The 25,963-nt window shown below is 41.1% G+C and overlaps 1 protein-coding gene across 2 annotated transcripts in view; it reads right to left on the bottom strand.

The window, feature by feature from the left end:
• ZCCHC7 (zinc finger CCHC-type containing 7) overlaps nucleotides 1–9,562 on the bottom strand; it is a 237,990-nt gene extending 228,428 nt beyond the window's left edge. Inside the window, exons 1-2 of one of the 2 annotated variants that reach the window (XM_043891507.1) lie at nucleotides 9,429–9,562; nucleotides 3,596–4,227 (exon numbers count right to left, since the gene is read on the bottom strand). In XM_043891507.1, coding sequence (XP_043747442.1) covers nucleotides 3,596–4,205 — 610 coding nt within the window. In that variant the 5' untranslated portion in view covers nucleotides 4,206–4,227; nucleotides 9,429–9,562. Of the gene's footprint in view, nucleotides 1–3,595; nucleotides 4,228–9,424 lie in introns of both variants that reach the window. The other variant, XM_043891506.1, reaches the window with a different exon arrangement.
• Nucleotides 9,563–25,963: the final 16,401 nt, after the last annotated feature.

Raw genomic sequence — 25,963 nt, 5'->3', positions numbered from 1 at the left:
TCATCATCATTTCAAAAGCATGCCAGAATTTCCAAAAACTTTCAACAATATAAAAAAATATTTTCTCTCTTTTTGAATGGGCTAATCATGATCAGAAAGGAAAGCACATTCAAAAAGGCATCAGTACTGAATACATTGCCTATTAACTGGAAAAACTGGATTACAGCATTTGTAGATCAAGGAAATAAAATAGGGGACATATAAATATTTCATTAAGAATCTATAGAAGAGTGAAACAAATTAATTTATAGACTTGCAAAATTTGTTTCCATTTGATTAGAACAAAAAAAAACAAATCCCAGGAACAAAGGGTAGGGGTAAATTTCAATATGGATGGTAGGAACATAGACTGAATGTCTGGAATCAAGAATTACTTGGAATTACTTAGGTCTTCAATCAAATATTTTTACCAAAGTTGCAAAAAAAAGTGACATAAATTTATATACTACACATACATTAAGAATGGATACCTCTAAGATGAATCAATGTCTTTAAAAACTGTAAATGGATGAAAACATAAGGAAAATCTTATTTGAAAAAAACCATTCTAGAAAATCATAAGCCAATGTAAGCAATAACTATAAAAAACTAAGACTAGGGAAAAAAAAAAAGCTAAGAAATAATAGAGAGTCTGTCAGTAAATCAAACAGAAATGTGCAACATGACAAGTCATTGTAAAAACCACTGCAGTTAATTGGAACCCTCGTATATTACTGGTGAGGACATACAATGGTGCAGCCACTGCGGAAAAGTTTAGCGTTTCCTCAAAAACTGAAACATAGAAACATCAGTAATTCTATTCCTAGTTTATACCCAAAAGAATACCCTAAACAAGTATTCAAGTAAATACTTGTACATGAATGTTCACAGTGGCAGTACCCACTACAGCCAACAGGGAGAAACACAAATGTCCATCAACAGATAAATGGATAAACGAAATGTAGGTATATACATACAATGGAATATTATTTGGCCTTAAAAGAGGAATGAAGTATTGACACATACTACAATATGCACAAGCCTCCAAAACACCATGCTAAGTGAAAGATGCCAGACACAAAAGGTCACATACTGGATGATTCTATTTACACGAAATATCCAGAACAGGTAAACCCACAGAGACAGAAAGCAGGTTTGTGCTTATCAGGGTCTGAGGCAGGAGGCTACAAGGTGTGACTGTTCAATGGGTGCTGGGTTTCCTTTGGATGTGGTGACAACATTTGGGGGTTTCCCTTGGATGTGGTAAAAATGTTTTGGAACTAGATAGAGGTAATGGTTCTACAACACTGTGAATGTACTAAATGCCTCCAAATTGAACCTTTAAAATGGTTAATCTTATGCTAATTTCACCTCAATAAAAATAAACAAATGCAATACAAATAGCCCCTCTCCAAAATACAGTTAAAGACAGACATGCTTCTTATTGTCTACTTATAACAAAAAATACTAAAATTGTTTTCCAGAGATGTCTCTACATATCTAATTACCAACTTCTTTCCTAAAAGCCAAACCTGACAAATCCATCGTTCCCTTTCCTCTGGAATCCTCATCTCCCTGTGGTTCAACTGCTCTTAACCCCGTCCCCACCACTCATATCAATCCCCGTCATTCTGCCCTGAGAAATTCTAGTCCCAGCACAAAACACCACCCAGTTACCCTGCTCCTCTTTCCGTGGAAAGACCAACTCCCTTTCCAATTTTTCAAACTTTTCAGTATGTAAAAGTGACATAACAATAAGATACCCAAATGGAAATATTCAGCGTGGTGGACACAGAGAACTTGAATTCAAGAAAAGTGGCAGATCATCATGAACACATTAGTATTTGATGAAACTAGCTGTCACCTTAGGGGAAAGCAATTTAGAGAAAGGCTAGGCTAAATAAATGCTTGTTCTGATGTTCTGCAAAGTTTTGCCTAACCCTGGATCATTCCCTAGATATTACTGGGAAAAGTTATGAAATCCTTCAAAATGAGTTCATTACAAGCTCATATTGTTTTAATTTTGATTGAATACTACTTCTAAGCAATCTTTTTATTCTCTTACTGTTGAATTGTTAGTGCAGTGACTTCCAACCTATGAGCTTTAGACTCTTGGGGAGCTGTATAATTAGTTATCACAACAGGTAGCCAGAAGCATGCATTATATAAGGCCATATATGTGGGAAACGGGCCTTACGTACTCATTTATCTCAATCCATCTGAATTTATTCTTTCTTCTCCACTTCTATGAATATTTGATAATTTCACAATTAAATAGCTTTCCAAGACTAATTCAGACATATATACCTGATCCCTTCTCTGACTTACCTCCCCTATTCCAATCCACCAAATAGGTTTAATCTCTCCTTCTTCAAGAGATTTCCCCTTATACCTAAAAAATTACCAAACCTCTCTTTCTGATAAAACTTTACCTGATTCTGCTCTATATTCTACCTACTAGTCTATCTCTTCTTCCTTTTGCTATCAAATTCTCAAAGTTGGCCTCCTAAAGCCTGAGCTTGACACCTGTTTTGTAAGATTCTATTGAAACAGCCATCTCATTTCTTCAGGTATCATGGCTGCTCTCTTAAACAAGGGCAAAGTTAAGTAGTTAGGAAGTAGGTTTCCTATGGATTGGAAACCTAAAATATTTCCCATCTGGCTCTTTGGGGGAAAAAAAAAAAAGTCTGTTAATCTCTGGGGCTTCAAAGCATCAGTTATATTCAATACCATCATCTTCCTCTGAGAACGAGTGCGTGCTATTAAAGGTTTTGGAGCAGCAATACACTTAGTACTTTAATACCGAGCAAAGGGCATTTGAAGACTACCGATTTAACAGTGTCCCGAGAGGACGTAAAAGATCATTTAAGAAAACAGTGCAAAAAAAAAATAAAAAATAAAAAAAAAAAAAACAGTGCAAGAGACTACGCATTACACATAAAGGGAGAAAAATGTAACGGACTTTTTCACAGGATAAGCATCACTACTAGCTTACTACATGTGACAGAGGAAACAAAACTAACACCAAAACTTCAATTCTCCATGATGTGGCTCTCAGAATCTACATTCTCTTCCACAGTCTACTGTAGACTTACAGCTCTTCATAGTTTCCTACACTACTGATTGTAGAGTTCCTAAAAATCTTAATACTAATTTCGTGTCTTCTATGTACCAGGCATTCCACATGCTTGCTATATGCCTATCTCCTGAGAAAGCAAATCATTTAGGAAAAGGCAGAACCAACAGGGTTGGCCAATGAGGGCATAGGGCCAATGTCAGAGGTGGATGGAGTACTCACCTGTGGTACCAAGCAGAGAGAGAGAGGAACTAAGATTGCACGTCCAGAACTGGCTCTAGCCAAACAGGAAGAAACAGTTATGAATTTGCTTACAGCAGAAGCAGAGTGTCTTTGATATCCTGACATACTCTTTCTGATGTTCAGACAGACCACCATTAAAGTAGCCATTGGTAAGAAAGTCTCATGAGAAACAAGCCAAAAACAAGACAAAAAGGTGCAGAATTAAATGGAACAGACCCTAATGGTCTTTTGTCTAGGAAAAGCAGTCTTCCTTATTAAAGATGATACTACTTTTCAAATGGCCAATATGATACTAACCTTCATTAACAGACTTTTCACATCCCACAAGATTGAGAAGGATATCGTCATCTTTATCATCAACTTCACATCCCAGCAGCATCCAGCTTTCCACATTATCACTTTCTGAAATGGTGCTCTCTTCCTCTTCACTTGAACTGACTTCTATAATCATGACCTCCTGGATTGTACCTGATCTCTCTCCAGGTTTAGACTTCTCAATATCCCTCTTGCACTTCTTATCTGCTAAATCATTAGAATGAACAGAAGCAGGAGAACCTTGGGTCTTTTCTTTTGCATGGACTCTAAAATTCTTTCTTTCACATCTATAAATACTATCTTCATCAGACAGTGTGATGACCTCTGACCCATCTGACAGTTGGATGACCTCACTATCTGAAAGGACAATTAAATTCTTTTGATTTGGTTTACTACTGAATGATTCAGAATTCCCAGAGTTCCTCTCTTCATGTTCTTCCTCCCTGATGACATTATCAAGATCTTGGGCATAATGAACTTGGCTGTAGAGCTGAAATTCCACCTCACTATCAACACTCAGTTCACTAGATGACTCTTCACGATAAAGCTCATCTTCATACGCTTCTATGGTCTCATAACCACCAAACATCATGGAAAGTCAGTAAACCTTGATGCTGTAAAAAAGAAAGTCACACAAAGAATATATTTTAACAGATCAGATCATGCCTGTTTAGTGCATAACGATACACCTCTTAGACCTAACTTTTGTGAAGGTCATCAGTTTTCTCAATGACATATTAAAAAAAGATTTTTCTCTTAGGGTAGTACCATTTTTCAAAGCTTTCTAAATTCCGTTATGACCCACTCTAATAATGCCCATCCCTCCCAAATGAAAATTACTACTAACAACTGAGTTAAATTACATAATATTAATGGAAATGTTATATTTCACAAGTATGTTAGAAAGAAAAAACAGGCTGAGACCCACTGTTTCAGACACCCATCATTTTTTTTTCCAAGATGCCAAACATCACAAAAATATTTTAGGTCATTCTCACTACTATTCCATCCATTCATCATCTTTTCCCTGGTTCTGTATCCATCTTTTCAGGTATACATTCTCACACAGGAATATTACTTCAATTATAACTGAAATCTACAAAGGACATAATTATTTTATTTACTGCCTTGGTATATATTTTTATTCTCAATTAAAAAATTAATCCTATGACTTCCTGATCTTTGACCAAAAGAATACATAAAAATATCTAATAGGGAGTTCCCTGGCAATCCAGTGGTTAGAATTTAGCTCTTTCACTACTGTAGGCTCAGGTTCAATCCCTGGTGGGGGAACTAAGACCCCCTACAAGCCACACAGTGCAGCTAAAAATAAAAATTTTTAAAATATGATAAACCTAGTTTGTCTCTGTGCTACCTATAAAGATATGCATGAAATACAAACTAACCAAAGACCTAAAATTGAGGTAAAACTCAGCTTTAAGTATGTTAAATCCCCCTCATCTCTCAATTCAGTTTAAATATTATTAATACTTCCTCAGAGAACCTTTCCTTGACCCACCAGGCTAAACTGCCTCACCTTTAAAGGTTTCCACATCATTTCAAAACATTCACATTTCTAATTACTGCTACTGCTAAGTCACTTCAGTCGTGTCCGACTCTGTGCGACCCCATCCCTGGGATTCTCCAGGCAAGAACACTGGAGTGGGTTGCCATTTCCTTCTCCAATGCATAAAAGTGAAAAGAGAAAGTGAAGTCGCTCAGTCATGTCTGACTCTTTGCGACCCCATGGACTGCAGCCTACCAGGCTCCTCCGTCCATGGGATTTTCCAGGCAAGAGTACTGGAGTGGGGTGCCATTGCCTTCTCCATTTCTAATTACTAATACAAGGTAAATTTCCCACGAGCACAGAGCACACCCCCCAGGAGGGCAGGAACTATATGCACTTTATTAAACAACGGACCCCCAAAGCCACACAGGATAACTGGCATTTATCAAGGTTTCTATCAAGGGCTGTTGACGAGTGAATGAATGCGTAAATACTATCATCAGGAATCTGTCTTAAAGCTCTAATAAATCCAGCATGTGCCTGGTGCTGGTGCTCACTCACTCAGGCAAGTCTGACTCTCGGCAGCCCCATGGACTGTAGCCCGCCAGGCTCCTGTCCACAGGATTTTCCAGGCAAGTATACTGGAGTGGGTTGCCATGCCCTCCTGCAGGGGACCTTCCCAACCCAGGGATCAAACCTGTGTCTCCTGCACTGGCAGGCAGATTGTTTACCACTGAGTCACCTGGGAAGCCCTTAATATGTGTCTAAAGTATGAACATTATGGTGAGATGAATTTTGTAGTTGTTTCCAACTGTTCCAAAGATTCTCATATTATCAACCAAAAATCTACACAGATGTTTCGATTAGGTACTAATGGAACACTGATCAAAATGAAAGTGCTGGAAAAAAACCTTTTGTTAAAAAATCATGGACAGTCTAGAGAACAATTAAAAATAATAATTTATTCTTTCTACTCTGCTTTTAGCTACAAAGTATTTAGAAAGACTAGTTGTTTTCTTAGCTCTCTGCCCAAAATGTCAGGGTACTTTTGGTGATACAACCTGCTGATTCCAGGAGTCAAATGAACAAGAGGCAAAAATGTACTACACCCATGCTGGAGTCTCTTGTTTTACAGAAACAAACTTTTGCTGTACACCTTAAACCTTTACAATGCTGTGTATCAATTATATCTCAGTAAAGCTGGGGGGTGGGGGGGGAATCAAAAGATCTGAGTCAACAATACTATACAACATATCTGAAGTCTCATCAGAGTGTAAATCTTACACATTCTAATCACACACAAAAAAGGCAAATATGTTAGGTGATGGATGTGTTTGTTAACTAACCTTAATGCAGTAATCATTTCACAATATATACATACATCAAATCACTATGTTGTACACTTTAAACATACACGATGTTATTTGTCAATTTATCTCTGTAAAGTTGGGGGGAACCCAACTCTTTATGTCTTTTTTTTTTTCCTTCTAAAAGGTACAATATAACTGTTCCCTTCTTGCACTGTCCTTCAGGTTGCTATGCTGTTGTTGTCATACAAGTTGAATGTGGCTGTCTGAATGATAATGCTCATAGCATTTATCAGTTTATATTGAAATGTTAGCCTCAGAGGAATTCAAATAAAAGATGAATCCTTTCCTTTTTATTTAATAGGTAAATTAATTCTAAAAGAAGTCAAAGGAATTATGCTTCCTTCAAAATCCTCACTGGATCCATCCTGAGGATCCAGTGTGGACTTAAGATAAAACATAATTCCAGTGCAGCACTGAAAAAATTAAAGAGCTAAATTACAGAGTTACAAATTTGTACTACTCTGGAGCCATCCCAAAGGAAAGGGATTAAGAATAGAGCCATAGGCACACCTGTGAATGTATGCCAAAAATAAACTACAGAAATAAAATAAAAACAGACTTCCTTGGGTCTAAGGGTTTATCTCTTTCCCTGAAATGTAGAAAAATGAATTTAACAATTTAGCCCCTATGGCCTTTAAGAGGATTTTGTACCTTCTGTACTGAAAACTGTGCTCAGCATAACCTGCTCTTCTATTTATGTAGCTTATATTTGCCAGAGTAAAGATTTGCCTGAGGCTGTGTTGGTTTATGTTACTACCTTAATTACACTCAAATGCATTAATTTTCTTTTTTTATGTATACTCAGAGGACAAATATGAAAAAATATACATGTCTCTAACTGTTTTAATTTAGAAGGACTTCTCGGCTTTTTGATTATTGTACACAATTCTCAAGCACACTTAACTAGATAACAAAGTCCCTATGAGAGTCACAAAATTTTAAATCTGGAAGAGACCTTTCAGAGTATCTCATACAATCTTCTCAATTTATATATAAGGAAACTTAGGTCCAAAGAAATAAAGAGGCCTATCCAAAGTTATTTACCTGGTTAAGAAACACATTTCCCTGATTCTCAACCAAATGTTCACTAACATTAAAAAATGAACAACTTCAAATAAAGATTTAAAAAAAATTCCTTCAAAGCTATATATGCATTGGTTTTAACACCTAAATTTATCTCACAAATATCCACTTTATTTCCCAGTAGAGTTTAAAAACTATGAAAGAGGCATTTTAACTGGAAAGAAAAGCATACATTGTCAGTTTACTATCCAAGAACATCCCAAGTTGGTATTCAAAGACAATAAATAGCAATGCCACAACCAAAAAAGATGGCTCTTACATAAGAGAATAACTACAAAGCCTCTCACCATTCAAAAGTAGGAGCAGTATTCATTCACTGAAATTTTTTAAACTAGACAACTTAAAGCTTATTTAAGCTTCCAGATTTTACTATACAATCTTTAAAACCAACATTTCTACTCTTACAGTCTACTAACTAGTCACTTCAGTCTGTGTTATTTCTCTTCAAAGAACTTTTAGCCTATGTTTCTTTTTGATGAGACAGTTATCCATCTCAAGGAAATTTAAATGAAATTCACATCTTGATTTTAAGCCTAGCTTTCATTAGAACATGATTAATAGTTTAATTTCAACTTAAAATTTCTGACTTACTCTTGGTGAGCTATCCTGACAGATTTGAAACACTATTGACTTTTGTGTTAAAATTTCTTTCCACTCTTCAAAAAAGACTTTCATTAGGAAGTAAATCAAACTGGGATAAAGAATCCAAATGTGGGAAACAATGGTCACAAAAAAATCAGAATACAAGATGTTGGTAGGAGAAAATAATGCTTAATTTATTCAGACAAGTCCAGCTGTTCCTGACATAAAGTCTTTACAGGATAACTAATTTTATCACAACACTTCCTTCACCCTCAGTCTTTTTTCTTTTGCTACACAGCATCTTAATCTTTGAAGCTATTTTACAACCCTCACTTCCATGTCTTCCTTGGTTAATTCCCCACTCTCAGATTCTCTTGAAAGCAGCCATAGTGAACTGTCCTTAAAGCACAATACTGTCTGAAATATACACAGTCTAAATACTTAAAACACAAAGAGTTTTAGAAGAGACCTGAAAGTCATTAAATTGAACGCTCTCATTTTATACATAGAGAAACAGGCTCTGAGAAGCTTATATATTCACTGAGCCTAAAAGATCTCCTAATTCAATCCTGTAATCGGAAATAAAGGTAAATACACGCTAGAAAAGATTTCTAAGATTTTTAGAGTCACCAGCGTCGAGTTGGTGGTGGAGCCGCCCCTGGAACTCAGGCCTACTGCCTCTCACTCGGCCAGTTTTCCCACAACACCTGCAGCTCCTAAAGTTTAACTGTCGGCTCCCAGGATGTGAAAGATAAAAGGAAGGCATCAGCGAACACAGCGCAGGTCTCCTCGTTTCACATGCGGGAAGGGGCCCAATCCTTGAAATTTTTCTGTCCCAACAGCTGCAGCTGCTGCTTCTGACAGCTGAGGTTGGACTTGGTCCAAGACTGTTCAGTTCTCAAAAGCCAACCTCTCTTCGCGTTTAACTGACAGACCGGCTTTCCTAAAAGAGGCATCTCTGGGGGTTGTGGAGGTAAAGTAGGCAGAAACGCCACTCCCCACCAAGGCCATGGGCGCTCAGCCATTTCTGAACCACGGCCTCAGGCCTCGGAGCGGCAGAGAGAAGCGGACACCACAGCGGGTCCGCGGAGTCGCGTGGGGGCAGAGCTCGACTGAGAGGCCACGAGACGAGCCCCGCTACGAGTGAGGGGAAAACGGGGACACGGAGGCCGGCGAAGAGACACGCGCTAGTTCCACAGCCTAGCGGGGAGGCGGAGGGCGGGCAGGGGGCACCCCGGCCACGGACACCTTGGGGTCCGTCACACATACTCACTGCCGCGGCTGCGACCAGGAAGCACCAACCAGGAACCAAAACGCGTAGAGGGACGGGGAGGGGCGAAGACAAATGAGGTAAGGAAACGGCGTCCGCGCGGACCCACGAGGACGGAAGGCACTTCCGGTGAAAACAGCTCCTGGAAGTCGTCTTCTGTCCCCGCCCACTCCTCGCCTCCAGTAGACGTGCGTAACAACGATTAACCCTTTGCCTTCCCCGCATAGAGTCTTTTTATTTGTTTGCCTTTCTTGCTCTGCTTCTCCTTCTCCACGGCTTCTTTCACAAGTATCTAGGCTGAATCTGTGTTAAGGAATAGCTTGTTTGAATGACCTGCACAGGTGATATGCTACTTACCGAGCCAAACCGAGGAGAGTTAGCACGTTCCGTGCTGGAGATAAACACTACATCTCCCATGATGCTCCAGGGCGAGGTTTAGACCAGGCTCCGCCTTCTCCCAGATCTCGGGGGACACCCTCCTTGTGCCACGTGGCGCGGGAGCGGAGCCGGGAGCCGGGTACTGGACGAGGGCTGGTACAGCGGGAGGCTTGACTGACGGATCCGGGGAACCCCAGCGAGGGAAAAGCCTCTTTGAGAGCGCCTGGCTTCTAGATCCTTCTCTCTTGAGCTAAGTGATCTTAGGCAAGCCCCTTCCATGTCTAAGTTGAAGTTGAACTTAGTTTACACTGGGGCGCTTTCGGCTCTTTTTTATACTATAATATAAGACAACAGATGTAATATGTGAACCTTTAAGAAATGCACACTTGCTAAAGACTGAAGTCAGTACTGGTCCTTTGGAAGCCTCAGGAGCTACAGATTGTGCTGGGCGTCCCTGACTTCGGGTTCCTCTTCTCGCAACTTATTTTAATTATAAACTCGCTGTCCATCTTTATCAATTCGTTGGCCCTTGACAACAGGCTTGAAAGATAATCTTAACATTGATTAGTTTTGCCAACATTTATTTAAACATCCTAAAGGAAATCAGCCCTGAATATTCATTGGAAAGACTGATGCTGAAGCTGATGAAACTCCATTACTTTAGCCACCTGATGCGAAGAACTGACTCATTTGGAAAGACCCTGATGCTGGGAAAGATTGAGGGCGGGAGGAGAAGGGGATGACAGAGGATGAGATGGTTGGATGGCATCACCAACTCAATGGACGTGAGTTTGAGTAAGCTCCGGGAATTGGTGATGGACAGGGAAGCCTGGTGTGCTGCAATCCATGGGGTTGCAAAGAGTCGGACACGACTGGGGGACTGAACTGAACTGATTTGAACACATGTTAAGAGCCAGACAGTGTTAGCAATTGCAGATATAATAGTAAAATTTTTTAAAGTCTCTGGTCTCATAGAGCTAGAGTCTACCCAGAGGAGCAGAATACAAATAGTTAATTATAGTCACAGTTTGATCTGGAAAATAATTAGAAATGTTAGTTAACATTATGGTAAGTGCTAGAAAGGAAGACAGGATACAATGAAAAGATAAAATTGGAGGACCCACCCATTTTGCAGGAAGCCCAGGTGGTGCAGTGGTAAAGAATCCACCTGCCAGTGCAGGAGATGCAGGAGACAGGGGTTCAGTCCCTGGGTGGGGAAGATCCCCTGGAATAGGAATTGGCACCCTCCTCCAGTATTCTTGCCTGGAAAATTCCATGGACAGAGTGACCTGGCTGGCTACAGTCCATGGGATTTGCAAAGAGTTGGACTCCCCTGAGCACGCGTGTGCACACACACACACACACACACACATACACAGATTTTGCAGAGGAGGAGACAGGCCAAGAAATGGGTCACAGAAATTACTGGATTGTTAGGTAATGTATATTTGTATAGAAAAAAAAGTTCTCTTTTAAAAACCAATATACTGAGCTTTTATCAAGTGTCAGTCTTATGTCTATAAATTTACTACATATAAACTTTTAAATTTTAACAACTATTTGAGGTTGAGAGTTTTAAAAAAGGAAACAGATTCAGAGGCTAAGTAACTTGCCCAAGGCCACAAAGTTAAGAAATGTTCCTGTTTCCTGTGTCCAGTCCTCCCACTATTACTCCTGCACTCAACAAAGATTTGGTATGTTCATACACTTGAAAATGCTTTAATCACTCCTGACAGGTTATGTCATAAAACCTAGACTTCTTTGGATAGCATGAAGAACACTTCATGAGCTGACATCTGCCTACTTCTTCACTGCCAAGCTGAAGATTGGGCAGTTGCTGCAACACTATGTTCTATCCTACCTTTGCCTTTACAGAGAGCACCCCTACAGCCTATAAAGTCCTCTCTGTCCTTCACCCTACTCTGGTGAACACTGGGTCTTCAGGGAAGCCTTCCAACTCAGACAGAGAGAACAAACATGCCTTCCCTGGGCTTCCCTACACTTTGGAGAAACCTCCATCATGGCAATTGTTTCTCTTAAAATTGTCTCCTAACTGGAGGATGGGCTCCCAGAAAACAGAAATAGATGTTTTGTCTTTGTATCTTCACCAGCTAACATAGTGCTTGACAGACAACACTCAGTAATGGTGTTAAAGGAATATGGATATGGACCCAGCTGTCGGTTCAGCGGGAAACCGTGTCATGACTCCAAATAACTGCAATGCAGTGTACTGCTCCATGATAGTAAGATGGTATAAAGAGCTGCAGGGGGCCCGGGGATGTGGAAATTTCTAACCAAGCAGAGTAGTGTATATGTACACACAGCCTGCCTTTACATGGTGAGATCTCATTTAGATGGCTCTTAGAAATCATGAGAATTAGTCTCCTATTGTGATGGGGGAGCTGAAACCAACAAGGGAAGAGACCTGCCGAGAGTCACCTGGCAGAGGCAGAGCTGTGTGTGTCATCCGGGTCTCTGAGGCTCTCCCCACACGTAGTATTTCTCTTTCCACCTCACACCGTCTCTGGTCCACACCTCTTGAGATCACAGGTGGCAGCATGCATGAATATCCTGGAGCCTCTCTTACAGAGAATGTTCTAAAGAAGCCATTTATTTGAGAAAGGAAGCACCTGCTTTCCCCAGGGCAGTGGCAGTACTCCATCACCAGCGAGCAGCTAAACTGGGGTAACAGGACATGGCAGAAAGCTGCTGCAGAGGGCAGGCAAGGTCGGGGATATAGGGGACAGGAGCTGGGTGAGTGACTTGTCCTTACCCTTCCATTGCAGACAGAGGCACTACCTCCTTTATTTTCTTCTAGCACCTAGAACCTCTGAAAATTCACTAATCATTTTGACCTTCTACCAGTTGCCTTTCCATTGCTATCCATTCTCGGAAAGTCTACCGTGTAACAGGCCCTTGTGAGCCACTTAGGTGTATTGTTTCTCAGATATATTGTAAGGGAGTGTTAGCCCATTTCATTAGTGTGGAAATTGTGAGTTGGTGAGGTCACGTGATTTCCTCTAAACTGCACAGCTGGGATTCAAACTCAAGTCTTGTGTCAATCCAAAACCTATGCTCTTTTCTATACCCAAAGTTCAGTTCAGTCGCTCAGTCGTGTCCGATTCTTTGTGACCCCATGAACCGCAGCACACCAGGGCTCCCTGTCCATCACCAACTCCTGGAGTCCACCCAAACCGATGTCCATCGAGTCGGTGATGCCATCCAGCCAACTCATCCTCTGTCGTCCCCTTCTCCTCCTGCCCTCAATCTTTCCCAGCATCAGGGTCTTTTCAAATGAGTCCGCTGCCATTCAAAACTAAACTCCTCAAAGGGTGAAGATTGTGATGAACTGCTCCTGTCTCCCCAGCACTTAACCCAAGGCAAAGTACCCAGAGATAGCAAGTTCCCAGAGATCGCTTGTGGAATGAATGGATTCAGTGTGGAATGTTTGCCAATAAAGACCTGGGTGCAGTTTGAACAGTGTTATGAAACAGCAAAGGAGGGAGCAGCTGGCTGCCTAGGGGAAGTAAAGAAGCCTCCTTCTGCAGAGGAGGAGGCCAGGTAAGTGGTTAGTAAAACAACAACAGTCCAGCATTCTAACTGCAAAGAACACCAACAAGCCATTCACAGAAGAAATCCAAAAGGCTGTGGACTATAATCAGAGGTGTTCAGCATCACTAATAATCAGAAAAATGCAAATGACTTCATACACTGTGGATAGAAATACCAATTGGAAAAGCCTTTTAAGGGAGCTAGTTGACAGGATCTATCAAAATTGTGAACTATGTTATTAAACATATGTAGAAAGATTGTAATAGAAAGAAAGGAAAACAACATAAATATTCATCAATAGGTTTAGTTGCTCAGTCGTGTCCAACTCTTGTGACTGCATGGTCTACAGGCTCCTCTGTCCATGGGATTCTCCAAGGCAAGAATACTGGAGTGATTTGCCTTTTCCTTCTCCAGGGGATCTTCCCAACCTAGGAATTGAACCTGGGTCTGTTGCATTGCAGGATGAAATAATCAAGGATATAGCTATACTATTTTTTTTTTAACATTATGCTGCTTTTAAAAGAACGTGATAAATCTCAATGTACTTACATAGAAAGATCTCCAAGACATACAGTTAAGTGAAGTAGACAAATTGCAGAGCAGTAGGTATATTATGAACTCATTTTTGTTATAGTTTATAAAGAATCTGTCTATGGCTATATATAGATATGTCTTTATATAAATGCCTAGAGAAAATACTGGATGGATGCCAATCTATAAGAGTGATTACTGACTTCTGAAGAAGGGAGTGGAAGGGAAGAAAGAGGGGCTTTCACTTAAAGAGAGAGAGAGAGAGAGATGTAATTCACTGGGAAGAACACATCACTTCTGTGGTACTCCTACCAAAGCACATAAGCTGAATATAATCATGAGGAAACTGTGAGACAAAAACAAATGGAGAGACATTCTACAAAATACTTGACCCTTCAGACATTTCAAAAATGTCAGTGTCATAAAAACAATGACAGAGAACTATCCTGCACTAAAGGAAAATAAAAGAGACATGATACACAATAAATTCAATGTGTGATCTGGGACTGTCTTGTGCCATAAAGGATATTATTGGGACAATTGGCAAAATCCAAATAAAGCTAGATTTGATGACACTGCTGTGTAGCTGTTTCTTCTCCTGATTTTTTTTTCCCCTTCCTGGATTTGGCCCCCACAGCCCACAGTCCTTTATATTTGTATTATAGTTATGTAAGAGAATGAGTGTGCTCAGTCACATCCGATTCGTTGTGACCGCATGGACGATAGCCCACCAGGCTCCTCTGTCTGTGGGATTATCCTGGCAAGAATCCTGGTGTGGGTTGCCATTTCCTCCTCTGGGAGATCTTCCTGACCCAGGGATCAAACGCTCATCTCTTATGTTTCCTGCATTGGTAGGCAGCTTCTTTACCAGTGAGCCATCTGGCGATCCCTGTGTAAGAGAATGTCCTTGTCGTTTTAGACTGTATAATCTGAAGTACTTGCACTAAAAGGACATCATGTCTGAAACTGACTCTCAAGTGGTTCAGAAAAAAATTGTGTTGGAGGCAAAGGGAAGATAGAGAGACAGGAGAGTAATAACACAAGGGTGATAAAAAGTTAACGTTTGGGGATTCTGGGTAAAAGTTATTTGAGAATTCTTTGTATTCATTGTGCAATTTATATTTAAGTCTAAAATTATGTCAAAATATAAAAGTAAAAGTAAAACTGAAAAGAAAAAGAGTACCAGATAGAGAAGGCAGGGGGATCTTCTGGCAAAGGAATAAGGTAAGCAAAGAAAACTGGTAAGTGTGACTCACACTGAGAAACAATCAGTGACTCCCACTGTCCAGAACATGGCATGGCATGGGGAGATTAGGAGATGAGGGAAAGTAGGAATGATAAGCAACATGATCCCCAAATGGACCCAGTTCCCTGCTCCCTAATATTAGAAAAGCAGAATAAGCCTTCTTTATGGGGGACTTCCCTGGTGGTCCAGTGGTTAAGACTTCCAATGCAGGGGATGCAGGTTTGATCCCTGGTCAGGGAGCTAAGATCCCGCATGCCTCTCAGCCAAAAAAACCAAAACATAAAACAGAAGCAATATTGTAACAAATTATACAAAGACTTTAAAAATGGTTCACATTAAAAAAAAAAAAAAAAAAGTGCTTTAAAAAAAAGCCTTCTTCAAGCCCTGAAAAAAGAAACTTGAGTTCTTATGGCTCCCCTGTCATTTCATTGACAATTTCTCTTCATCCAGTGACTGCAGAATAAGAAACTCTAGAACAGTGGCTGAAAGGGACATTTAGGAGAACAGCTCCATCATTTTACAGAAGGGAAATCTAGGACCCAAAATGAAGACAGAGTTTGCAAGTATCCAGTGAAAATGTTAGCGCTGGCTTCCAGTTCACAGTCCGTCATTCTTTCAGCTGCACCCAATTCTGAAAGGTTAAAGCAGAAATAGAGACTGGCGAGTGAAATGACTGAATGTTACCCTTTAAAGTTTGGATGTTTTTCATTTGCCAAAAATAATAGACAACATCAATACAGTTTTAAAATGTAATTATAGAAACTGTGTCACTTAAAGCCCAAATGGGAAGCGATATTAATTCAGGCTCCTAGTCTGAAGCAGCAATCAAGGTGATTCTCAGGAATTCTCAATGACATTGGTACCCATCTGGATTTGTTGAAAAGTTTAACATCCTTTTTTATTATTCATGGTTTTTCAGTTCTTCAAATTGCAAGGTGATGGAGAGAGCACACAATTTTCACCCAGGCTATGAAATCATTCTTGAAAATTTAGACATTCATATCCTTGGCTTTTAATTTTTCCTGGAGACTGCTTTTCCTTATGAAATCATGAAATTTTAAAAATATATACCGTAAATCAAACTATATAAGTGATGATAGTCTCACTATGTTAATATTCTAGGGATTGGGAGCTAGTATTTCAAGGATCTACTCTCATTCATTATTATTTCTTGTTGGATTTGTGCCTCAAGGCTTAGATCTAAGTGACTGTATAATGAACATTGACTAGCAAGACTTTTGAGATCCTAATCTATTTAAGAATCATCAGATTCCATAAAAGAAATCTCAAAGCATGTCATCAATAATATGAGGTCAGGGACTTCCCTGGTGGTCCAGTGGTTAAGACTCTGAGCCCCTACTGCAGGGGGCATGGGTTCAATCCCTGGTGAGAGTTCTGTTATGGAGAACGCATGGTGAGTCCTTTGAGGGTCTTAGCAGAAAGAAAGTAACATTAAGGTTTGAGGGGTTTTAGTGTGTTTTTAAGAGAGACCTGAGCATGTTTGTGGCTGTGGAAAAATAGACAAGAAATTGGAAAGGCAGGGAAGACTTGAGAATGATCAATCCAGTGACCTACCAAGGCAGACAGGAGAGGACTGGGATTCGCAGTTTCTCAAACTTGTAATGTGCACACAAATCACTTGGGGGTCTTGTTAAAATTCAGATTCTGATTCAGTAGGTCTGGGGTGGGGCCTAAGATTTTCCATTTCTAACAAGATCCCCGGTGAAGCTGATGCTGCTGGTCTGTGAACCACACATCAGGTGGCAGACGGTTAGAGTTCTGAATTGTAATTGCGCGTTCATTTGTATTTCCCTCCTGACCCAGAAATGGAATCCTTCCAGATAATCCCTATTGCCTAACACAGTACCTGTCATAGAAAAGTTTGTTGAAAGCATTGACTGTATGAAGATGTGCATCTGCTGTTATCTGTAATTATGAGAAAATGAGGAGGAACCCTAAAAGTCCAATGACACAAGAATAGATAAGTAAATTTTAGCACAAGTATACTTTGGAATATCCTTAGGTAATTTAATCAGTCTTTGTGAAGCCTATATGATAATATGGGGAAATTCTTATGATAAAAATCTTAGAAAACGTGAATTTTTACTTATATGATAGCCATTGTATGAAATTATGCATTGGGCAAGGTATTTGTTGATGTTATAAAAATTCAGGTGAAAAATAACTTTTACATATGAAAGAAATCCAACATGGATATTCTAACTGTAGAAAATAAAAAATAGATGAGTAACTCCTCCACATGGTTGCTTTGACTGGGTTTGTATTTATGTTTAAATATATATGTATATATTAACTTTTCTTTGTACAGTCATTCTTTTATTCTGACTTGAAAGCTTTCTTCCTTTGTCTCTTCTTTCCTTCCTTTTCGTTCCTTTCCTTTTGCTTCCCCTCTCCCTCCCTCTTCTTAAGACATCTCTCCCTTAAGGAATTCCCATTCCCAGTGATATCTCATCAAAGGAGCACATGAATAGCTGACATTATGTAATGCTTTGACATGTGGCATTCCCAAGGCATTACCCCACCCCTGATGCAGAATAAGTTGTCAGAGCATGAAATTGGTATTTTTACATATTCTTAATGTACAGATGTCAGTCTGAAAACCATTCACTAGTATTATGATTACATTCTTTGTCTCATTTTCTTTCTATGCCAAGATCTGTTCTTGTGATTTCTTTTCTTCTGGGGGTTTCAAAGAGGGAAGACAAAACTTTAATAATCCAGCTTATTGATTCTGCCAAAAAGGTAAAAGTAAACTTTTAGGTCTCATTTTTGGCAACAATACTGCTGACACGCTAGCAAAGATGTAGCAGGAAAAACCAGACGCAAGCGGGAAATATTTCCAATCAGTGCCCCTCTTGATTCCTCAGTGTGTGACAAATCAAATCTGCTTGCAGTTTACAAGTTTGTTAGTCTTTTAATCATGGGAATGAATGACCTAGGCTTATGGAAGAAACAGCATGTCTAAAAACAGGAATGGAAGGGACTTAGGGACAGTCTGATCATCTTCCATTATACTCAGTAATGCCCCTTCAGATTCCTGACTACAGGCATCCAGTCTGTTAACACCTTCAGGGATGGACATCTCACTACCTCAGAAAGCAACCTGCTGCATACTTGGACAGCTGGTAAATGCTGTCTAGCATTCTTTTCCCCTTCTGATAACAGCAGCAGCTTGCTTGGGGGAACAGTTACTTCTTTATGGCAAGTGGTTCTAAGAGGACACGGGTGGTATGCTGCTCCCTGGTCTGTTTGCCCTCACATCCCTCCCGGCCTTTCCTCTGCCCTTCTTTGTATGGCAGAGGGGAGGGGACTAACCCCAGAGGTCCTCAGTCCCAGACTCCCATGTCAGCTGGGTTTTGGTGGGTCTGATCAATGAGAGGCATTGGCAGGAGACTGGAGGGGGAAGAAAGGGAGAAGCAAGGTATCTGTGTCCCCTTCTGGATACAGAGAGATGGATTCAGAGTCCTGTACTGTAGCTGCATTTCTTCCATGGCTTAGATCCAGCTCCCACTGCACAGACCCACTGAGGTCGACCTTGTCCTGGGTGATCCCTCCAGCACCATCACCCACCTCATCCCTTCAGTTTAGGATTAGCAATAGCCTGCTAGTATCTGGGTTGCTTCACTATTCTCATGAAGGCTCCTGAAGCCTTTCCATCCGTTGTGTATAACCAATAAATTCCCTCTGTTCAGAATACTTTCTGTTTCCTAATTGGATACTATCTGATATGGTTTACATGTGACCAGGCCTGACAATCAGCTCCTATTTCCAGCCAAGTGGTTGGCTTGGTTCTGGGCATGGACCTGTCAAAGTCCTTCTCTGAGACTGTATACATGCTTTTCAATGAGGTTCACTGAGATTGGGCAGAGTAGGAATTGAAGCTATGTCTGCAATGTCCAGATGCACAGTGAGAGAACTAAGCTAGTACAAAGCAAGAACCAGTGGTGAGAAATCCAACGACACCCTCAAACTCCACCCTGAACCACCCATTTACATGAACTCAAATAGTCTCTTTTTTTCCCTCAGGTTTCCTTGATTTGGGCTTCTGTCCCTTATTTTCCTTGATTTGGGGCTCACAGCCACCAAGTAAACCTAACAGTGACAGACTTAGTTGGTAGAAAAATATTCCCTTGAGGAAGCTCAAATCTACTTCTCCATAGCCTCCCCCATCATCAGCCTGGTTCTCAGTTCTGGGGAGTCCAATATTCTTGGCTCCTTCCCATCTATGCAGCTCTTCTGACCTCCAGCATGGATCCAAGCCACCCCATTTCCCCCCACCCCAGATCCCTCTTCCTTCCCAGTATCTGATGTCTCTCCTGACTCCCACTGCTCTCATAGTCATTCTTCAGACCTGCTGCTGACTCATCCTTGCTGCTCTTCTCTGAGATGTGCAGTTGGCAGAAGATTCTGACTCCAGGAACTGGTCAGAAGGTCTCCTGACCCTCCCTGTCAAAGGGGCATTTGATGACTCTGAAGGCAGCCTTTGTGTTCCCCTCACCTTCCTCCTGGCAGGACCTCAGACCCCTCTGTTATGATATGTCACAGAGAAGTCCCTGGGGAGAGATGAAACTGCCAGCTGAGCAGGGACCAGGCCACAAAGGGCCATTAGTGTCATGGTAAAGATTACTCTGATGAACCAGAGAAGCATAGAAAAGTCTTAAACAGCATCTTACTTTTCTTCATTTTAAGCCCACATCCCCAGCTATATCCTTTTCAGAGCATCAAAGGAATAAGCATTCTTACTTCTGTCTTCTCCTGTCCTCTGTGTTCTATCTGATGCCTCTCATTGGCTGAACCAAAAAAAAAAAAAAAAAAAGTACAAGGACAAGAAGGTCTGGCTGATGGCACCTACAGAGGTTGGCCTGTAAGGGCACCCAGCAGAGGGGAGGTTAGACAGTGGGTCTGGAAGAACATCTATCTCTCTTGAAAACATGCAGCACCCTCTGAAAAAGGGTAAGAATCACAAATATAGAAAAGAGAGAGATTCTAGATATGAAGTTCTATCTAGAGCATTTGAACTGGGCCTTGAAGATCTTTGACAGGGGCAGATAAGAAAAGGGTCCTCCAGGAAAAGGAAGCAGAAGCTCAGGAACCAGAAGCTCTCAGCATATCATGGCCAGAGAGGAGGACAATACACAGGAGAGAGGAGGAGAATGTGTTTACTGGAGGGTGGCGTCCAGAAGGAAGGTGGGATAGGCACAAAGGTAGATGGGGCTAGACTAGGAGAGCCCAGACCCTGGAGCTGGACTCCTTGCTTCAAATCAAATCCCAGCTCAGCAATTTGCAATCTGTGACCCTGAGCATGTTGCTTAACCTCTCTGCTTCAGTTTCTTCCTCTGTAAAATGAGGATGATGCTAGTATGTACGTGATAATAAATGCCTTGCAGGATTGTTGTGAAGACTGAATGAATGAAAATATAGGAAGCACTTATATAGAATACGAGCTTCCCTGGTGGCTCAGCAGTAAAGAATCTGCCTGTGATGCAGGAGACACAGGAGATGCAGGTTCAAACCCTGGGTCAGAAAGATCCTCTGGAGAAGGGAATAGCAACCCACTCCAGTATTCTTGCCTGGAGAATTCCATGGACAGAGGAGGCTGGCGGGCTATACTCTGTGGGATCTCAAAGAGTTGGACATGACTGAGCATCTAACACTAACACTATACAGAATATAGAACAGAGCCTGGCAGTACATGGTGAGTGTTAAATATTGTGTTAGCTGCTGCTGCTGCTGCTGGAATTATGAGGGCTATCTGCATTTAGCCCCTAGGGTACAGTTCCTAGAATAATCCAAGATCTCAGAATGTTCCTAATGCAACCGGTGCAACAGATTCTTCCTCCTCAGCATCACCTGTCTTGTTCACACACCCAGGAAGGGGTATGGAGTAAAGCCATCAAGAAAACTGCATTACCCTCTCTTGTTTCAAGACAACCGGGTAATAATTCATCGGAAAATGTCGAGGACACAGTCCTGGGGATCAGGAGACCCAGGTTCCAACCTGAGCTCCGCCGCTGATTCAGTAGGTGACCTTGGGCACGTCCCTTCCACTCTCTGGAATTCAGTTTTTGACCCTCTGTAAAATGACGGGGGAGGATTATGATGATGTCTTAGGAGCTCTCTTCCAGCTCCATCATTCTGTGATTCTAAATCCCTTTATAACAAACTCTAGGAGAGGAGATTTGCTCTTGCAAATGGAGTGTAAAGTTAATCCTGCCTGTGCTGAGGCTAAGTAATGTGCCTGTGTGGTTTATCCTACTTCATTAAACCCGGCCTCCCCACAGAGCAATGCACAAGGCCGCCCAGGCAGGTAATACTGAAGTGTTACTGAACTGGGGCTCTTAATGGAAAGTGATTTCTCCACTCTTTCTTAGGTTTATCAACACAAAGCCTGTAGCCCCCATTTTCCACACTGTTACTTTGCCACATGTGTGGATTCAGACCTGATCATAGGTATGGCAGATTGGGTCTTGAAACCACATCTGTGTGCGCCCACCTCACCCTGCCGCCACCAGCTGCAGGCAACGCCATCATTTTTCATGTGAAGAGACCAGGACTCAGACAAGCTACTGGACTTGCTGGTGAAGGCACAAGGGCTGATGTCTGAGGCAGGAAGGGAGGGCAGTGCTGCTGTTTGCAGAGTGAATGCTTACCAAGTAGTGAAAAAAAAGAAGGGAAGGTAATTGGGGAGCTCTGAGGTTATGTCCCCAAGTGGAAACACTTCCCCAAGGATCTTTATACTTTGTAAAAGATTCCCAAGTCACTTTTCCCTAAAAGGAATGGAGTCTTTTTCTTTTTTGAAAAAAAGTCTTTACTGAATTTGTTACAATATTGCTTATGTTTTATGTTTTGGTTTTTTGGCCACAAGGCATATGGGATCTTTAACCAGGGATGGAACCCGAACCCCTGCATTGGAAGGTGAAGTCTTAACCACTGGACCACCAGGGAAGCCCCAGCAGAGTCTTTTTTTAAGACATTCTAGATTGTCTCTTGAGGACAAAATTGAACAGTAACCGTGTTGGACTCCCTCAGTTTTACTTCTTCCATTGTGACAGATACTGAAAAATGTGCTTCCCTGGTGTCTCAGATGGTAAAGAATCTGCCCACAATATGGGAGACCCGGGTTCAATCCCTGGGTTGGGAAGATCTCCTGGAGAAGGGAATGGCAACCCACTCTAGTATTCTTCCCTGGAATGAATTGAGTCTCAAATGGCGGAAAACAATGAGGGTCTTGGAAGTGCCAGGCTGTCAGCCAGGGCACACCCTCCTGGCTCTTATTCAGGAAAGTGCCAGATAGAGCAGAACCTACCATGAGGGAGGGGCCAGAAGAGGTACTCTTTGGCCTCAGAAAGAATGAGTAGGTTACTGCAGATGACCGCAACCAGCCTCCATGCCAATCTCTGTCTTTGAAAGTGAACTAGATGGCAGTTTATACGCAGATGGAGATTCCCAATGGGGTCAGAAATTGGGCTCTGAGATGCCAGAGTGGAAGACCTTCTGACATTGCCTGGTTCAGAGCCCTTGTTTTGTGAATGAAGAGACAGATTCAGAGTATAGTGATGTTTGGTCCTTCATCTGTCAAAGAACTAGAAGCCAGGTTCCTGGCACAATAAATGGTTCTTTTTCTCGGCTCAGATGAAAGCAACAGTATTTTCCAAGATGGGTTTTTAGAATCATGGGGTTTTATGGCCATGAAATCAGGAAAAAACAACCTAAGACCTGGAAAAGACCTTGGTAATCTGTCTAGTCCAGTGAGGATCAAACCACTACTCATCAAATCACCCAAGGAACTTATTTTTTTAAGTCTTTATTAATTAATTAATTAATTAAGTCTTTGTTATAATATTTCTTCTGTTTAATGTTTTGGGTTTTTTAACCGTAAAGTATGCGGGAATCTTAGCTCCCTGACCAGGAAGAGAACCTGTGTCCCCTGTACTGAAAAGCAAAGTCTTAACCACTGGACCACCAGGGAAGTCCCTGAGGAACTTATTTTTTAAAACACAGATTCTGGGACAGTGACCCTTAGAAACTGGAGTTTTAAAGGACTGGGATTTAGTGAAACAGCTTGGCCACCTGTACTCTTTTAAAGACCCCCTAGTTGATTCTGATGGGACATTCACATGCCTAGAACACTCTGTTCAATCGACAGAGGGAGAAACTGAGGCTCAGATTAAGGGAGACAGAGTGACTGTCCAAGGTCACATCCCATTTCACCATGAACTCTTCAACTATCCAGAGATAGCTGGTCCAGGCTGCATAAGAGTGTGTATATTAATAGCATTTCCCCCCCACTATTGTTTTCCTGGTTGACACCTTTTATTTTTTGCAGCAGCTTAAAAGATTCCTAGCCACGCTGCAAGGCACTCAGATTTGTGCAGTGTTTACAATGACTTTGTTGTTCATTAAACAAATTTACCCAGACTAACCCAACATGAAAGAAATCATCTTGTTTACAGTGAGATCCTGACACAAATACAGACAAAGTAACAAAGACAGACAAACACACATAAACCTGGATGCCAAGTGGGACGTGATTTGCTGCTGCATCCAATTTTTCTCATTAGAACTTGTTTTATTTGAACATGACTCAGTACCCCGTGTAAATGCGAGGTTGTTAATCTTATTACTATATGGAAAACAAATTAATTAGTATGCATGCTATTGGAGATGAGTTGTAAGGTTGGTGTTGGAAAGATTAGGAAAATACACTCATTACTCCAAATGATATCTGATATACATGTCTGATTCCACTTTAAGACTGGTTCTGATATAAGGGTAACCAATATAGCTAATAAAAATGAAGCTTTTGTGCCTAGCATCTAAATGTTGATATTGGCCAGAAACAGATATCCAGGGCTTCTTTGCTTTAAAACAAAGGTCAGTGAGATGAGTAACAGCTTGGCACTATCCCTCAGCTGAGACTTTCCTGCCTCAGTTACCTTCCCAGGTTCCAGCTCCTACCCCAAACCACACCTACCTGAGAGGGATCTTTTCTTTCTTCCACATGCCCACCACACTTTGTATGCTTCTCATGAGCAATTACTACCTCTTTTAGGGATCGTAATGAAGATACCTCATTTGTTCTAGGAATCTGTGTGCCCTTGAGGGTGAAGACTATATTCCAGTTGGAGATCAAATATTGATCAGAACACCATGCTACAGAAACAAACAATGAGAAATTTCTTTATGTACCAGCATGTGACACCAAGCTATATTTTTAAGTGTACACCGATGAACTACCTCTGCAAGTATTCTGGGAACACTAGTTGCCAGATTGGCATGGGACCTGAGTGGTTGAGGGAACAGATAAGAAGAGGCTCTTCCTTAGATTCTTTTTGTGCCTTTGAAATTTGAGCCATGTGTATGTACTACTGAGTTGAAAAATATATAACACATATTAAATTTATACATAAAATCTAGTTAAAAAAATATTTGCTCAAAAACCACCAAAAAAATCCCACCAAAATAAATAAATAAAAGCAAATGTCAGTTGGAGTACTAAAGACTTTTAATCAATAAACTTGTTTTTTAACTCATTATTACCAGACTTATTTCACCATGGAGCTTCAAAAGAAACATAAGGTATCCAGTGTTTCCCAAATAGTTTTGACCCTGAAATAGTCACAGTGTTAGTAGCTCAGAAAACACAACAGACCCACTAATGTGCTGAAGCAACATTTTAAACCAGTAGGTAGAAAATGAGGTGGATACTAACTCTGCTGCCAACTCTGAATAAACCTGAGCAAGTCCTTTCTCCTCTCAAGGACTCAGCTTTGTCATCTCTAAAATAAGCCAAATGGATGAGATTATCTCTGATGTTCCTTCAAGCTCTGAAGTTCAGAGATTCTCTGGCAAGAATATATCAAAGATCTCCCCCAAAGTGAGCCCATGCTTTGAGAAGCAGTTGGAAGCAAGAAGGTCTATGATGCTTGCTTAAAAAGAAATGACAAATACAGGATTTCCCTGGAAGTGCAGTGGTTAAGACTCAGTCTGGTCCAGAAGCTGAGATTCCTATTACTAAGATTCTTGAAAGCCACACAAAACAGCCAAAGGAGAAAAAAAAAGTTGCAAATTTACTTGATGTGGATATATTTTCCCAGCTTCTCCAAAAACCCAAAGGAGTAGTAAACACCCGAGGATATGCCACGAGGTTATAAGAAACCAATCACAAAACTTTGGTTCACTACAAATAATGATATCACAAAAATCTCGGCACCTCCACTAACTCACTGGGCGGTTCAGTTCAGTCACCCAGTCGTGTCCAACTCTTTGCGACCCCATGAACCACAGCACACCAGGCCTCCCTGTCCATCACCAACTCCCGGAGCTTACTCAAACATGTCCATTGAGTTGGTGATGCCATCCAACTGTCTCATCCTCTGTTGCCCATTCTCCTCCTGCCCTCAATCTTTCCCAGTATCAGGGTCTTTTCCAGTAAGTCAGTTCTTCACATCAGGTGGCCAAAGTATTGGAGCTTCAGCTTCAGTACCAGTCCTTCCAATGAATATTCAGAGGTGATTTCCTTTAAGATTGACTGGTTTGTTCTCCCTGCAGTCCAAGGGGCTCTCAAGAGTCTTCTCCAACACCACAGTTCAAAAGCATCAATTCTTCAGCACTCAGCTTTTTTTATAGTCCAACTCTCACATCCATACATGACTACTGGAAAAACCATAGCTTTGACTAGATGGACCTTTGTTGGTAAAGTAATGTCTCTGCTTTTTAATATGCTGTGTAGGTTGGTCATAGCTTTTCTTCCAAGGAGCAAGCATCTTTTAATTTCATGGCTGCAGTCACCATCCGCAGTGATTTTGGA

The sequence above is a fragment of the Cervus elaphus genome, chromosome 29, assembly GCF_910594005.1.
Source record: "Cervus elaphus chromosome 29, mCerEla1.1, whole genome shotgun sequence".
NCBI classification, from domain to species: Eukaryota; Metazoa; Chordata; class Mammalia; order Artiodactyla; family Cervidae; genus Cervus; species Cervus elaphus.
This window is presented reverse-complemented; position numbering and strand designations above follow the sequence as displayed.